Source organism: Pipistrellus hanaki (assembly GCF_964339955.1).
Source record: "Pipistrellus hanaki genome assembly, chromosome: 15".
NCBI lineage: Eukaryota > Metazoa > Chordata > Mammalia > Chiroptera > Vespertilionidae > Pipistrellus > Pipistrellus hanaki.
In genome coordinates, this window is record NC_140517.1 from 35,751,463 (window position 1) to 35,769,419 (window position 17,957).

Here is a 17,957-nt window from a genome sequence, read left to right on the forward strand (position 1 = left end):
ATTAAAACCCAGACTAGTCAAAACCGGTTTGGCTCAGTGGATAGAGCACTGGCCTGCAGACTGAGGGGTCCCAGGTTCGATTCCGGTCAGGGGCATGTACATTGGTTGCGGGAAACATCTCCAGTAGTGCAGGAGGCAGCTGATTGATGATTCTCTCTCATCGATGTTTCCAACTCTCTATCCCTCTCTCTTCTTCTCTGTAAAAAAAAAATCAATAAAATATATATATTTTTTTAAAAAAAAAACAAAAACAAAAAACCCAGACTACTGGGCTTATTCCGAGTTTTTTTATTCCATAGCCTAGAATGAGACCCCATAATTTGCAATTTAACAAATTTCCATGCCATACTGATACTGCTATTCCAAACCATCATTCTACAGCAAAGGGTGTTACTCATTTTTAACACTAAAAAACTACTTCAAATCATTCCCTGAGAACAGAAGTAGAAATTCAGCTAACCACTAGATATTCCCAATGGGAGAAGCAAAAACACTCCAAAGGGGAGGTTTTGAGTTATGGGGAGACATCCTTACCAAGCCATACCAAATTCCTGTAGTTCTCCAACATGACATCTCTGTATAAATCCTTCTGAGATGGGTTCAGCCATTCCCACTCTTCTTGGGAAAATTCTAGAGCCACATCCCTAAAGGTTACCAACTCCTGAAATTAAAAAAAAAAATATATATATATATATATATATATATTGTTTGTCAAGTGATCTCATACAGTCATAGCCAAAAAATAAAAAGGAAGAAGAAGAGGAAGAGGAGAAGGAAGAGGAGGAAGAGGAGAAGGAGGAGGAGGAGGAGGAAGAGGAGGAGTTGTTGTTCTGCCAGAGTTTAAAGGTCTAATTGGTCCAAGGAAAATTATTATTGGGGAACAAATACATGCCAGGTTTTAAGAAAAAGGGGGACATATCAAAAACAGACTCACACTTTGAAAATAAAACATTTTTGCAAAAGAGAAAGGAAACATACACAGAAAAAAATAGCTTATAGCATGAAACATGAATTTATGACATAAAAGTATATGAATAAAGGCAAAGTTTTATGTTATGTATACTAAGTATCATGACATTCTTACAGGGAGAATCCTTTTATATTACCCAAACTGGGGTATCACCTGGCTCAGAGTAGTGAAAGAAGGTCTAGACTTTATATGTGAGGAGAAACTTCCTTGAGTGTATCTTGAAGAAATAATAAAGCATATGTGAAGATATTTAGATTGGATGGTTATCCTTAAAAATCCGGAAAAAACTTACATGTCCAAAAATTAGAATTTAAGCTATACCACTGATATAACAAGCTGTATAAGTGGAAGGATACATGTTATAAGCTCATGTATATCCAGTGTCTATTAAAAAACCTGTCACATTGTAAATACTCAAGAAATATTTGCTCCTTAGTGAAGATTCTTATTACATCTATATGAAGGAAAAGTACTCAATGCTTAAAAATGGCAGTTCCATTTTGCATTGAATGGTCTCATCCAGTGCACAAAATTCATGTACGGGGGTAGGGGGGAGGATTGTCCATCAGCCCAGCCTGCCCCTCTCCAATCTGGGACAACCTCGAGAGATGTTTGACTACCCACCGGACTCAGGCCTAAACGGGCAGTCGGACATCCCTCTCACAATCCAGGACTGCTGGCTCCCAACTGCTCGCCTGCCTGCCTTCCTAACTGCCCCTAACCGCTTCTGCCTGTCAGCCTGATCACCTTCTAACCACTCCCATGCCAGCCTGATTGATGTCTAACTGCTCCCCTGCCAGCCTGTTTGCCCCAATTTACCTCCTCTGCTGGTCTGGTCATCCCTAACTGTCCTCCCCTGCAGGGTTTATCGCCTTCAACTTCCCTCCTTTGCAGACCTGGTCCCTCTCAACTGCCCTCCCTTGTAGGCCTGGTGCCTCCCAACTGCCCTCATCTACTTGCCTGATCACCCACAACTGCCCTCCCTTGCAGGCCCGGTCCCTCCCAACTACCCTCCCTTGCTGGCCATATTGTGGTGGCCATCTTGTGTCCACATGGGGGGAGGATCTTTGACCATATGGGGGCAACCATATTGTGTGTTGGAGTGATGGTCAATCTGCATATCACTCTTTTATTAGATAGGATAGAAACCTGGTGCACAGGTGGGGGCCAGTTGGCTTGCCCTGAAGGGTGTCCCAGATCAGGGTGGGGGTTCCCTTGGGGCATGGAGCAGCCTGAGCGAGGGGCCTGTGGTGGTTTGCTACCCAATTAGAGGCCCTAGTATCTGGGATATATTTATTTTCTACAATTGAAACTTTGTAGCCTGGAGCAGAGCCAAGCCTCCTGCTCACTCAGTGGTGGCAGCCATTTCTGTTTGGATTTGTTTACCTTCTATAATTGAAACTTTGTAGCCTGGAGTGGAGGCTTAGGCTGGCCAGGGCATGTGGAAAGCTTGGCTTCCTCTGTTGCCGGGGAAATGCCTCCCTCCTGCTCTCTGTGGCCATAGCCATCTTGGTTGGGTTTATTTGCATACTCGCTCTGATTGGGTGGTGGGGCGTGGCTGGTGGGAATGGCTGGTGGAACAGTGTAATGGTTAATTTGCATATTGATCTTTTATTAGGTAGGATAATAAAATATGAAATATGGTTATTCTACACAGTAAAATATGAATAAATGTGGCTAGAGAAAAGAAAACATACAACTACATAGTGTAACGTAACTTTCATGTAGCCCTCTACACTTTTGTGTTGCAGAAGGCCAACCTATATTGCTGACACCAAGAGACTCCTTTTTCCTATACCATTTTCAGTTGAGTTAAAAATCACATGCAAGATATGGGAGGGAGGTGCAAGGCTCAGCATTTTTTCCCCTGACTCCCTCCTTGTAACACCACCCTGTTTAATTTTTGTCCTTCAATCAAAGGCCACAGTGGCTGTCAAGTATCTCCTTCTCTGGGTTCAGGCCTAAACTCAGTAAACCCCAAGGCATAGCACCATCCTTTGTAGTTTTTATATATACTTGTAAATAGTCCCCTTTGATTTTCTTACCAGAACCCTGATTAATTAACATGTTGATCCAATGTGCTTCTAGGATAGTACCAGAGATCCAACAAAAACACCACTAGGCAACTCTACTATACTTCCTTAATAAATTCACTCTCTCACACCCTGACAACTATTTCATACCATCTGTCTCTCTGATCACCACCAAGTACTCCCCTGTTCTCATTTTGAACTTCTTCATCCTCTAGACCAGCAGTCACCAACCTTTCAGACCTCATGGACCACTAGTAGTCCATGGACCACCAATTGGCGACCCCTGCTCTAGCCCAACATATATGTTTACTAACCTGTATCTGTACTCATATATTTTGCCTTCCTTCTGTTACTACAGATAAAACTCTAGGCGTCCTATATAAGACCAATCCCTCCTCTTGTCTAAACAAGGACATTGTCTCCTTTCTCCCTTGTAAACATCATGGATATATCAGAACCTCCCTTGTATTACCAGTATTTTCTCACTCTACTGAATTATTCCTATCAGTATACAAACTAATACAATATTTTCCATCTATAAATAGACAAACAAATTTCATTCCATGATATCATTCTGGCTATTGTCCCATTTCTCTACTCTTTTTAATAATAAAAGTTTTAACTGTGGTACATATACACAATGGAATACTACGCTGCATTAAAAAAGAAGGAATTCTTACCATTTGCAATAGCATAGATGAAACTGGACAGCATTATGCTAAGGGAAATAAGCCAGTCAGAAGAGATAAATATCACATGATCTCACTCATTTGTGGAATATAATGAACAACATAAACTGATGAACAAAAACAGACCCAGAGACAGAGAAGTGTGCTGCGACGAAGGATGAAGAAAAGACAGACAAAGAGAATAAGATGGGTCTAGGTGGATCATCTGTGTGTGACTGAAACAGACTGCAAGCCTATGCTTTATTTTATAGTCAGAGGTAAACAAGGTAATTTACAATATTCTTGTAATTTTCACTTGTTTTGGCAGCACTTGCTGCACCCCACACAGCCCATTAACTCTCCAGGAAAGATCTAGGAAGCAGTCACAAGACCAAGCTTAATTATGCTAAGAGGGCTGTGCCCTCTAAGCTGGGACTTGTTTGCAGCTTTGCTAGCAGGTCAATCCCAGAATTAACCCTTTAACCACTCTCTACAGAGAAGCATCGATCAGACTGTCAAACCTCAGAGGGAAGATAGGGGAGGGTGGGAGTAAGCTAGAGAGATCCATCAAAGAACTTGTATGCATGCATATAAGCTTAACCAATGGACACAAACACCAGGGGGGCGATGGGGTGATAAGGACATATATGTAATACCCCAGGGGGGTGATGGCATGGGGGGGGGGGGGCAATGGGGTGATAAGGACATATATGTAATACCCCAGGGGGGTGATGGCATGGGAGGGGCAATGGGGTGATAAGGACATATATGTAATACCTTAATCAATAAAGAAAAAAATTAAAGTTAAAAATTAAAAAAAATAACAACAAAAGTCTTCCAAAGACATTTAGATCAGTGATGTCCAGCAGAATACAACATGAGCCACAGATGTAATTTAAACTTTTTCAGTAGCTACATTAAAAAGGTATATGCAATATTTAGTAATATTTTTATTTAACCCAATATATCTAAAATATCATTTCAACCTGTAATAAATATAAAAGTATTAATGCTTTACATTCCTTTAATATGAAAGTATTAATTCCTTTAATATGAAAGTATAAATATGAAAGTATTAATTCCTTTAATATGAAAGTATAAATATGAAAGTATTAATGCTTTACAATCTTCAAAGTCTAGTATGTATTTTATATTTATATGGCACATCTCAATTTGGAGTAGTCACATGTGGCTAATGGGTACATTATTGAACACACCTGTCCAGAGCTCATAAACATGTTCTGGGTATTTGAGTTTCCAGAATTTCGCACTTAAATGGCTTCAAGCCTACTTCCAGAGCCTGCCTGTACCTCTTATGTATCCAAAATTATTTTGGTCTGTCTCTATTCTCACTTTTAAGCCCTCTGTTCTCTTTTAAACCTATTGCAATGATGCTTTTGTCCAAATCACTCTATAAAGTAGCTCTTTTAAGGCTATCAGCAGCTTCCATGTTACTAAATCCAGCAGTCAGTTCTCAGTCTTCATCTGCCTCAATTTCTCTCAGAATAATGTAACTCAGTTGATCATCATCTTGAAAATTTTCTACTCTTGACTTCCAGGAGTTCTGGTTCTAGTTCTCCTTCTACATCACTCCTGCACAGTCTCTTTTTCTGGTTCTTCCTTTTCTTTTCTTTTTTATTTTTTTTTATTTTTTATGCTGGCCCCTTTATTGCAGGAATGGCACACATAACTTCTATAACATGCAGTCCGGGTGAAACCAGTTCTGAACCTTAACCTTTACTGATTCCATCTCTTCAGAATGTTTGCTAGAAGTTGTTTTAAAAAGGCAGCAAATAGAAAGATACCAAATATGCAAAACGTTACCCCAGATAGAGAAAGCTGCTAAAAATTACTTTTTTTTGTTTGTTTGTTTTTTTTGTTTTTTATTTTTATTTTATTTATTTATTTTTTTTATTTTTTTTTATTTTATTTATTTATTTTCTTGTCAGCCTAAATGATGAATGACCTAAATTCAGTCCTTGACCTCTTTTCTATCTACATTTACCATAGTCCTAATCTCAAGGTAATCTCATCCTATTCTATGTATGGCTTTAAATACACTATTTGACTCTTGCCCAAACCGGTTTGGCTCAGTGGATAGAGTGTCGGGGCCTGTGGACTGAAGTCAATTCTGGTGAAGGGCATGTACCTTGATTGCGGGCACATACCCAGTGGGGGGGGGGGGGGGGTGCAGGAGGCAGCTGATCAATGTTTCTCTCTTATTGATGTTTCTAACTCTCTATTCCTCTGCCTTCCTCTCTGTAAAAAAAAATAAAATAAAAAATAAATAAATAAATAAATAAACTAATGACTCTCAATAACATTCCACTTGGATATGCAATAGGTCTCTCAAACTTAATATATGGAACTCAATTCTTTTTTTTTTCTTTACGGGAACGGGTACCTTAAAAAAAGAAATTACCATTATTGGTACATAATTTATATCCAGTAAAATGCACACATTTCAAACGTATACATTTGAGTTTTAATAACTATACAAACATGCGACTAGAGACATTTCTGTCACTCCAAAAGGGTTGCCCCTTCACCGTCAACTCCAACCCTCAATCTGCTTTCTGTCACTAAAATGATTCTATTTTCTTTTCTAGAATTTCACATAAATGGAATCATATGGTGTGAAAATCCACGATCAGCGTGGCTTTCGGATTCAAAAGTTTGGAGAAAGGACTGATGCACAAACTGATACACAAGATAAGAAATACTGATTTGATTATGGGAGGAAACCAGGGAAAAGCTCAACTGTAGTAGTCAAGTTCCACTGAGTCTCCTTTCCCAGCTGCTTTTATTTACTAGAATACACAATTGCCTTTTAGAAATGCAAACAGACATATCAATGGTAATAGTTAGTAAATAGTAAGATTATCAGGTTTAGGTTGAGTTTGCTTTAGGCCATTGAGTCAGCAATAGGTAATAAAATGTAAATATTCATCCTGTGAATATCAAAGGGAGTCCAAACTCAGCCTTCTGGTGGACTCCTCGCATTTATTTTAATTACTGTTGCTCTTGGTTTCCAGCAATATGGTGTGCCAGTTATCAATTTATGGCCTCACAGTTGCAAGTTGCTAAATTGGAGTTTGGCCCTTTCAATCTTTTTCCTTTAGGGACTGACGTAATGTTAACTTTTTCCAGTAGAGGGAGCCAGAGAGATGCTGCAAGAAGAAATGGCTTTGCTTCTAACTTCCAGACATGGTTCCCCAGGGCAGGCAGCTTCTCCAGGCCCCCGAGATAGTTCTTTGTGAACTGTTTTCTCTAGCGCCCTGGAGAACTGACTTCTGGTAAGTTCCAGAGGGTGGATTCCAGCAGGTTCCACAAGTGCAGCACCATAGAGACTCCTTTGCCCTTTAATGAATCAAGGCCAAGGGTTTTCCTGTGAGATCAGGATCCTGGGATGTCATCGAGTTCTGTATCTTAGACCTTAGGATTAGCGACTGCTCCTTCTATCTGCTGTTTCTGTTTTCTTTAGCATTCTCTTTATTTCTTAGTAGCCAATCCCTCTTACTCCAATCCCTTGCTATAATGCATAATGTATATTTAGCATTATCTCTTCATTTTTAAAAATTTCTTTATAGATTAAGGTATTACATATGTGTCCTCATCCCCCCATTAACCTCCTAAGCCCCTCCCCACTCATGCCCTGGAGCCCTCATGGGCAGGTGGAGACCCGGTGATCAGGGGAAGGTGACGCCCCTAACACACCTCTGTTGTTGCCACTGCCAGCAGTGCAAACCTTGGCCAGCCCTTGTTATTTGAGCCTCTGGCAACCCTAGGCAGCTGGGCAACCACCATCCAAGGCTTGCCTGCACCTTGGGCCAACCCTGGGTGACCAGCAGGGCTGAGCTTTAGCCTGGCCACACCATGCATCTGCCACCTCCCAACCCCTCAGCCACAGCTAAGTTTAAAGAACTGTGGTACTCCGGTGGGGCTGAATGTACTGGGCACTGCCATCTTGTGGCTAGGGGCGCTGTCATCTTTGTGACAGCGCGATAGTCAATTTGCACATTCCCTCTTTATTAGATAGGATGGTGGAGAGAGGACTATCGAGGCTATCTGTGACTCTCTCTGTACTCCAAAGTCCTAAAAAATGAGGTAGCGGGAGAGACAAAATGGCGGAAGACTAGATGGACGGGTTCTGAGCCTTGTCCTGAAACAGAAAGAGAGAGCAGCTGAGGGTCACACTGGGAGAGTTCATTAGCAAGCTAAGAGACAGGCGAACTCCAGGAGAAGGTGGGGGGCTGCTGATCAGGGTGCCCCTGACAGGGAAGCACCCACGGCAGGGCTGAGTCCCCTCCCAGAGCTATCTACGGGCTTGGATGGGGAAATCTCGCCATCTTTAAAGGAAGAGTGGATCTTGTCAGAGGCCTGAACACCCACAGCAGTAGTGACTGACCGCAGAGCAACTGTGAGCCCCAGAACGCTGGTCCCAGGCAGCGTGAACACTTAGACTCAAAGGAGCGCTCCAACACACAGTGAAAAGGTCAGATTTCGCAGAGATAGGGTAAGTCCCTGCAGCAGAAGACAAAAGCCCTCGCACTCCTGGCGCGGAAGCTGGAGGACTGCAGCAGTATTTATAAGGAAAAGCCCCTGGCTATTGGGCTGGTGTCACCCGTGAATGTGGACGGGGCTCCTAATAGGGGAGATATCTAAAGAGCAACATGTTTTGATCTGACTCGGAGGCATATCCGGAGAATTACAGGGGAGTGCAGTTGGCTCGGACTTGCCCCCTACCCCCTCCACAGATCAATGTCACAGAGAAGGAAAAAAAAAAAAAAAACTAGAGAGGCTTTAGAGCCCTGGAAGTTAACCCAGAAACACTGCCGCCCAGAGGCTAAATCACAAATTTACCCTAATGTAATAAAAAATCAAAGCAAGACCTGCTTAAAATATCAGGACCGGATTACAACACTGAGGAGCAGTGAAACTCAAGGAACTGCAATACTGTCCAGTCTGGGAAACAGTTGTGCCAAACAGAACAATAGAGGAAGTGAATGACCTTCACTACTACAAATTTCATTATTTATATTTTTTAATTTTTTAATTTTTGTTTTTTATTTTCAATATTTGCAACATTTACTCAAGAAATTATTTTTTTCTTTTTTCCTCACTTGATTTTATTTTTATAATTAATACATTTTTATTTGTAATCAGCATTATTATTACTACTATTTTACTTTTTTATCTTACTTTATTTATTTTTTAAGTGTCATATTATTTGCTCTATATTTTACTTCAGGATTAGTGTTCTACAGTCTATTTTTACCTTTCCTTCACCAATGATTTATTCTATCTTAATCCTACTTTTATGCTAGCACTCTCTTCCTAACCTTATCTTCTATGGTGTCCTGTTTATCTTAACCCTTTCCTGCTCTAGATTTTCCCTATTCTTTCTGTTTACCACCTCCTAAAATTTCAACCTACTTGTGTATATATAATTTGCAACTGCCTGCTCCAAGCCCATACACACCTCCCTTTCCACTGTCTTAAAAAACAAAACAAACAGCCTTTTTCTCTATCCCCTTGATGTTGTATGTTGAATGTTAACTATATCGAAGTTTTTTGCTTTTTTGTAAGATTGTTTTGCTTATTATTTTTGTTTGATTGTATGCTTTTGTTAGCTGTGTTTTAGTTAGTTATGACTTCTGCTTTCCCTTTCCCCACTTGATATTAGTTAGTATTGTAAATTGCATTAATCTCCAGATACCTGTTGCTAGCATTCACTGTGATTAAGAATTGTTACATTGGAGTTTCCTTCCCATATGCATAGTTAGTTCCTCATTTCTCTCTTAGTATCCTTCTAGTTTCTCTCTTCTTTTTTTTCTCCTCTACTCCCAATTACATTTTGCCACTCCCTTTTTTCCTGTTTTTTTTCTTCTTTTTTTTCTCTTCTATCTCTCCTACCGCCTCATATGCCTTTCTCTAATGGTCATCTTTATTGGAGGTTATTAATATCGCAAATCCATTTCTGTTCAGTGCCCTGTGTGTTGTACCTGGTTGTGTCGTATTTTGTGCCTTTAAATAAACGCAGGAAAAAGAGAAGTACATAACCAGACATCCTGAAAAGAAAGATCATGGGGCAACAAAGAAACAGCCCACACATGAAAGAAAAGCAGGCATAACCAGAAATGGAAGTAAATGAGTTAGAGGCAAGCAATCTACCAGAGCAAGAATTCAGAATAATGATCATATGATGGCTACAAAGAATGGAAAACAAATTTGACAATACGAGTAAGAACCAAGAGGAGATGAAGAAGAACCAAGTGGAAATGAAAAATGAAATCGCTACTGTAAAGAACTAAATAGAAAGTATCAAGAGTAGACTAGAAGAAGCAGAAGACCGCATCAGTGAGCTAGAAGACAAGATGGAAAAAAATACCGAATAAGAACAGCTTCTGGGAGAAAAAAATTAAAAAGCAGAAGGAGAGCCTAAGGGAACTTTGGGACAATAAAAAACAATATTAGAATAATAGGGGTTCCAGACGGAAGGGAAACTGAGGAAGGCATAGAAAATTTGTTTGAAGAAATAATGACAGAAAACTTTCCTGAGATAGAGAACAAAAACCCCACACAAATACAAGAAACTCACAGAGTCCCAAGCAAAATGAATCCCAAAAGACCAATGCCAAGGCACATTATAATTAAATTGGCAAACACCAACGACAAAGTAAGAATCTTAAAAGCAGCCAGAGAGAGACAGAAAGTTACATACAAAGGAACCCCCATCAGACTAGCAACTGATTTCTCAACAGAAACTCATCAGGCCAGAAGGGAATGGGATGAAATATACAAAGTCATGCAAAGGAAGGGTCTGAATTCAAGAATACTGTACCCAGAAAGGCTATCAATCAAAATTGAATGTGAAATCAGGAGCTTCACAGGCAAAAAAAAAAAAAAAAGACTAAAGGAATGCTAAAGGGTCTATTGTAAAAATAAAGAAATAGGAAGAGAAGAATGAACACAGGGGTATAAAATAAAAATGGCATCAAATAAGTACCTATCAATAATAACTTTAAATGTAAATGGATTAAATGCTCCAATCAAAAGACATAGGGTAACAAATTGAAAAAGAAAACAAGACCCATATATCTGTTGTCTACAAGAAACCCACTTCAGAAAAAAAGATGCACACAGACTGAGGATGAAGGGATGGAAAAAGGTTTTCCAGGCGAATGGAAATGAAAAAAAAAAAGCTGGGGTAGCAATACTTATATCTGACAAATTAGATCTCAAAGTGAAGAACATAACAAGAGATAATGAAGGCCACTAAAGGGAGCAATACAACAAGAAGAAATAACCCTGGTAAACATATATGCATCCAATACGGGAGCACCAAAATACATTAAAAAAAAAAAAAAAACTGCTGGAAGACATTAAAGGAGAGATTAATAGCAATACAATCATAGTAGGAGATTTTAATACCTCACTGTCACCATTGGAAAAATCATCTAAACAAAAAATCAGCAAAGAGGAGAAACCAAGATGGCAACATCTTGAATGCAGCCTACCACAACAATTTTGAATTTAGAACTGGAAAACAGGGGAAACATTGACCTGAAGCACTGGACAGCTGGCTGAGAGGAGGCTCTACCATCTGGGAAGGAAAGAGAAGGTGCGCTGAACCTCAGGAACTGTGACAGTGCAGCGAACTGTGTGCGCAAAAAGGCAGCCGCCCGACTTCTCTGCTGGCTTGCTTGTGGAGTGTGGAGAGGGCTGGCTGAGTTCGCTACTGGCTTACTCCCTGCGCGCAAAGAGGGCGGACAGCTAATGCGTGGCTAGCTTTCTTGTTTGGGAGAAAAACAGAACCACCCTATTGCTCTGATAGATGGTCCCAACAGGGAAAGGCCAGACTGTCAGGCAGTGGGCAGAGATCTCTCGGAGGTGTGTGAAGCCAGCAGCCATTACTGAAGGACTCAGAAACCAGACCCTCGTAGGGAGGGGCTGACCAAAGCTTGTCTGCACCACCCCAAGACTCTCCCCATCCAAGCGGAGCACAGAAGCCCTTCCAGTGTCTAGCTTTCTCGTTTGCCTCGAATAGGACTCTCCTAGGGAGGGACAGACAGGAATCCAAAGCTTGTATGCGCCTATACCAAAGAGGTGTGCGCACCTACAACCAATCTTGCGGGATTCACCAAAGATTGTCTGTGCCACCCCAAGACTCTGCCCCATCCAAACGGAATACAGAAATCCTCCTAGCTGAGACACTTCTGATCCTCATAGCCAATTGGCTTGGAGATCAACGCTTCCCAGTGATACCAACAATAAGCAAGGCTAAAAAACAAGTCTGCAAACAGCCCACAAAGGGCTACACCAAGACTGTCCACCTCAGGTAACTGGGAGGCTGACCCACTGAACCATATAGGACACCTTAGCACACAAAGCCACCCAACGAACTCAGGGAAGCTATGAAAATGCCAAGACAAGGGAACATATCACAAATAAAAAAAATGGAGGACAAGAAGCGAATGGATATAGAGTTCAAAACCACGGTTATAAGGTTTTTGAATAATTTCCTAGAAAAGGCAGATAAAATAAATGAGACCTATGAGGATATGATCAACTAGAAATAAAGAATACATTGTCTGAAATAAAAAATATTCTACAGAGTCCTAAAAACAGAATGGAAGACTGCAAGAATCAAGTCAAAGATTTGGAACATAAAGAGCCAGAGGACACTCCTCCACAGAAGTAAGAAGATAAGAGAATTCAGAAAGTTGAAGATAGTGTAAGAAACCTCTGGGACAATTTCAAGCGAACCAACATCAGAATTATGGGGGTCCCAGAAGAAGAGAGAGAGCAAGATACCGAAAGCATATTGGAAAAAATAGTGACAGAAAACTTCTCCCACCTGGTGAAAGAAATAGACTTACAAGTCTAGGAAGCTCGAAGAACCCCAAACAAAAGGAATCCAAAGAGGACCACACCAAGACACATCATAATTAAAATTCCAAGGGCAAAAGACAAAGAGAGAATATTAAAAGGAGCAAGAGAAAAGCAGGTAGTTACCTATAAAGGAGCAACCATATGACTGTCAGCTGATTTCTCAACAGAAACCATGCAGGCCTGACTGGATTGGCAAGAAATATTCAAAGTGATGAATAGCAAGAACCTACAGTTAAAAATACTCTACCCAGCAAAACTATCACTCAGAATCAAAGGCCATATAAAGAGCTTCACAAAAAAAAGCTAAAGGAGTTCATGACCACCAAACCAGAATTATATGAATTGCTAAAGGGGGTTCTTTAGGAAGAAGAAGAAGATAAAGATAAAAATTATGATCAACAAATATGTAACTATCAACAAGTGAAACTAAAAACCAAGGGAATTAAAAAGTCTGATGAACAATATTAAGTGGTAAATATAATAGAATCAGAGGTATGGAAGGGGAGTGGACTGACGATTCTTGGAGAAAAGGGGAGTGGTTGGTGCGGGAAGAGACTGAACAAAAACTGTGCACCCATGGATGAGGACAATGGGGGGTGGGGAAAGGGCAGAGGGTGGTGGGGGAACCTGGTGGAGGGGAGCAATTGGGGGGGGGAGAGGAACATTTGTAACAATCTGAAAAATAAAGACTTATTAAAAAAAGAAAGAAAGAAAGAAAGAAAAAGAAAGAAAGAAAGAAAGAAAGAAAGAAAGAAAGAAAGAAAGAAAACATCAACAAAGAAATATTAATCCTAAATGACTCACTAGACCAGATGGAATTAATCGACATCTTCAGAACATTCCACCCCAAAGCCACAGAATATACATTCTTCTCAAGTGCACATGGGTCATTTTCAAAGATAGGCCACATGTTAGGACATGGGCAAAGTCTCTTCAAATTCAAGAAGATAGAAATCATATCATGCATCTTCTCAGATCGTAGTGGCATAAAACTGGAAATTAAGTACAATAAAAATAATCCAAAGGAATCAAACACATGGAGACTGAATAGCCTGCTATTAAACAAGGACTGGGCTACCAGAAAAATCAAGGAAGAAATTAAAAACATCCTGGAAACAAATGACACTGAAAACACAACTATCCAAAATCTATGGGACACAGCAAAAGCAGTTTTGAGAGGAAAGTTCATATCTCTACAAGCCTATTGCAAAAAACAGGAAAAAATGGTAACAAATTATCTAACTCTACAACTTAAAGAGTTAGAAAAAGAGCAACAAGAAAAGCCCAGTGTAAGCAGAAGGATGGAAATAAAAAAATCAGAGTGGAGATAAACGACATAGAGACCAAAGAAACAATAAATAAGATCAACAAAACTAAGAACTGGTTCTTTGAAAGGATAAACAAGATTGAAGAACCTCTAGCTAGGCTAACAAAGAAACAAAGAGAGAGGACTCAAATAAACAAAATCAGAAATGAAAGAGGTAAAATAACAACAGACCCCGCTAAAATACAAAGGATTGTTACAAAATAGTATGAACAACTCCATTCCAACAAACTGGAAAACCTGGAGGAAATGGACACATTCCTAGAAAAATACAACCTTCCAAAACTCAATCAGGAAGAATCTAAAAATCTCAGTAGAAAAGTAACTTGGGAAGAAATTGAAACAGTCATCAAAAATATTCCAGCAAACAAAAGCCCAGGGCCAGATGGCTTTACAGGAGAGTTTTACCAAACATTCAAAGAAGAACTAAAACCTATCCTCCTCAGACTATTCCAAAAAATTCTAGAGAAAGAAACACTTTCAAACTCCTTCTATGAAGCAAGCATCACCCTAATACCAAAACCAGATAAAGACAACTGAATGAAAGAGAATTCCAGGCCAATATCCCTCATGAACATAGATGCCAAAATCCTCAACAAAATTCTAGCAAATCAGCTCCAGCAGAACATCAGAAAGATCATACACCATGTCCAAGAGGATTTATTCTGGGAATGCAAGGATGGTACAATATCCACAAATCAATAAACGTGATACATCACGTAAACAAATTGAAAGACAAAAATCATAGAGTCATATCAATTGATGCAGAAAAAGAATTTGGTAAAATCCAACACCCTTTCCTGATAAAAACTCTCAGCAAGGTGAGAGTACAAGGATCATACCTCAACATAATAAAAGCTATAATATGATAAACCCACAGCTAACATCATACTCAATGGTCAAAAACTAAAACCATTCCCTTTAAGAACAGGAACAAGACACAGATTCCCACTCTCACCACTACTGTTTGTCATAGTACTGTAAGTACTAGCCATTGTAATTAGACAAGAAAAGGAAATAAAATGCATTGGAAAAGATGTAAAGTTATCCTTATTTGCAGATGACATGATATTGTACATAAAAAAACCAAAAGAATCTATCAAAAAAACTAAGACACTTAATAAATGAATTTGGCAATGTAGCAGGATACAAAATTAACGCCAAGAAATCTATGGCATTTCTATATACCAATAGTGAAATTATGGAAACAGACTAAAAAAGCAATCCCATTTACCATCACACCAAAAAAAATTAAGATACCTAGGAATAAACTTAACTAAGGAGGTAAAAGACCTAAACTCAGAAAACTACATGACACTGAAAAAAAGAGATAGAGGAAGATGTAAACAGATGGAAGGACATACCATGTTCATGGATTGGTAGAATCAACATCATCAAAATATCCATACTTCCCAAAGCAATCTATAGGTTCAATGCATATTTCACTGACCTAGAAAGAACTCTCCAAAAGTTCATTTGGAACAATAAAAGACCCCAAATAGACAGCAATCCTGAGAAAGAAGAGTAAAGTAGGAGAGATCTCAAAACCAGACTTCAAGCAGTATTACAAAGCCACTGTTCTCAAAACAGCCTGGTACTGGCACAAGAACAGACATATAGATCAATGGAATAGAATAGAGAACCCGGATATCAACCCAAATCACTATGCTCAATTAATATTTGACAAAGCAGGCACGAATATACAATGGAGTCAAGACAGTCTCTTCAAGAAATGGTGTTGGGAAAATTGGACAGATACATGCAAAAGAATGAAACTAGATCACCAACTTACACCATACACAAAAATAAACTCAAAATGGATACAGGACTTACACATAAGAGGAGAAACCATAAAAATACTAGAGGCATCCACAGGCAGCAAAATCTCAGACATATGCTGAAAGAACTTCACCGATACTGCCCCTAAGCAATGGTAGCTAAAGAGAAAATAAACAAATGAGACTACATCAAAATAAAAAGCTTTTTTACAGCAAAAGAAACCATCAACAAAACAACAAGAAACCCCACTGTATGAGAGGACATATTTGCAAATGTTATCACTGATAAAGGTTTAACCTCCAACATCTACGGACAGCTTATACAACTTAATAAAGGAAGATAAATGAGCCAATTAAAAAATGGGCAATGGGCCTAATTAGAATATTTTCAAAAGAAGACAGAAGGAAGGCCAAGAGGCACATGAAAACATGCTCAAAGTCACTAATTATCCGAGAGATGCAAATCAAAACAACAATGCGGTTCCATCTCACACCTGTCAGAATGGCCAACATCAACAAATCAACAAACCACAAGTGTTGGCGAGGTTGTGGAGAAAAAGGAACCCTTGTGTACTGCTGGTGGGAATGCAGACTGGTGCAACCACTGTGGAGAACAGTATGGAGCTTCCTCAAAAAACTGAAAATGGAACTCCCATTTGACCCAGTAATCCCACTCCTTGGAATAATCCCAAGAAACTAAAAACACCAATTAGAAAGGATATATGCACCACTATGTTCATAGCAGCACAATTTACAATAGCCAAGATTTGGAAACAGCCTAGGTGCCCATCAGCAGATGATTGGATCAAAAATCTATGGTACATCTACATAATGGAATATTATGTTGCCATAAAAAAGAACGCATTCTCATCATTTGCAGCAACCTGGATGGAATTGGAGAACATCATGCTGAGTGAAATAAGCCAGTCAATGAAAGAGAAACACCACATGACCTCACTGATTTATGAATAATAAAGAACATTATAAACTGATGAACCAAAAGATAGATATAGAGACAAAAAGCAACAAGCAGACTGTCAAATTACAGCGGGGAGGGGAGGGAGATCTGGGGGAGATAAGAGATCAACTGAAGGACTTGTATACATGCATATAAGTACAACTAATGGACACAAAACTCTGGGGGGGAAGGCATGTATGGGAGGGGTGCAATGGTAAGATATGTACACAGATAATAGTTTAATTTTTTAAAATGGTAAAAAAAAATTTAATTAATTAATTAATTTAAAAAAAAATGAGGTAGCATTTCTGGAAACAAAGTGAAAATCTCAACCTGGGATTCAAACAATCCAACAGCCAGTCTTCATTCCTTCTTCAATTTTCTCTTTTGGAGAACAAAGTCCTAAAAAAGGAAATGTTAAGGAAGAAAAATGGCAGACCATCCCTATGGTGCTGATTTTAGACTACAATGATAGAACTATTGCCTGTGTTGTGGTTCCCACAACCCAGCCCTACTCACTTCCAAGATCTGAGAAAAAGGCCAAAACTGATATTAATCCCTGAAGTTCTGAATGATAATAACATTTAGCCTGAATTCACTAAAATCTAAAATCCTATGGCTAACAAAGAAGTATGATCTAGCTGTGGCTAGCCCTTAGACCTTATTTCCCCCTTTGCTTACTCTACTCTAGGTACACATGTTTCCTTATAGTTCCTCAAACACTGTGTACAATCTTTCTTCAAGGCTGCTTGTTGCATTTGCTTTTCCTATTGCCTGGATATGTCTCACTCCCTTTTTTCATTCCTATCTGTGCTCAGTTGTCACCATATCAGAGGGACTTCCAGTCTTTTTTCCTTATTTTGATTTCTTTTTCTTCTTAGATTTTAACACGCTCTAACATAGTACTTATTTTTTCCCTACTTACAGTTATCTTGCCAATCAGTGGTGTAGATCTAAAAGGGCTAGGATTTTTTTGGGGGTCCACTGGTATATCTCTAGTGCTGCAATAATGCAAAAATCATTGTTACATTCTCAAAACATATTTGATAAGTGAATAAATAAATCTTACTCTGCTTCCTGTAATATGTAATATCTTGTATTTGTCTTAACTTATTTAATCTTCACAAAACTGCCAAGATAGGTGTTATTATCCCCATTTTACCAACAAGTGAAATTGAGGTAAAAAAAAAAAAAAGCTTAAAAACTAACTTGAAGTCATAAGAGTCAGATTATAGTGTGACTCAAACTCTGGTTCTCTTTCAAGAGACCACAATGCTTGAATGAGAAATATTTAATATAAACTGAGAAATCAATGCCATATATTTCTTAGA

General features: G+C 39.2%; 1 protein-coding gene across 4 annotated transcripts in view; it reads right to left on the reverse strand.

The window, feature by feature from the left end:
- The window catches only part of ZNF527 (zinc finger protein 527), an 83,381-nt gene that overhangs the window by 63,848 nt on the left and 1,576 nt on the right, over window positions 1–17,957 (reverse strand). Inside the window, exon 2 of one of the 4 annotated variants that reach the window (XM_084860841.1) lies at window positions 545–661. The exons of 2 other annotated variants lie outside the window; for them this stretch is intronic. In XM_084860841.1, the coding sequence (XP_084716967.1) occupies window positions 545–608 (64 nt within the window). In that variant the 5' untranslated portion in view covers window positions 609–661. Of the gene's footprint in view, window positions 1–534; window positions 662–17,957 lie in introns of all 4 variants that reach the window. One more of the 4 variants, XM_084860840.1, reaches the window with a different exon arrangement.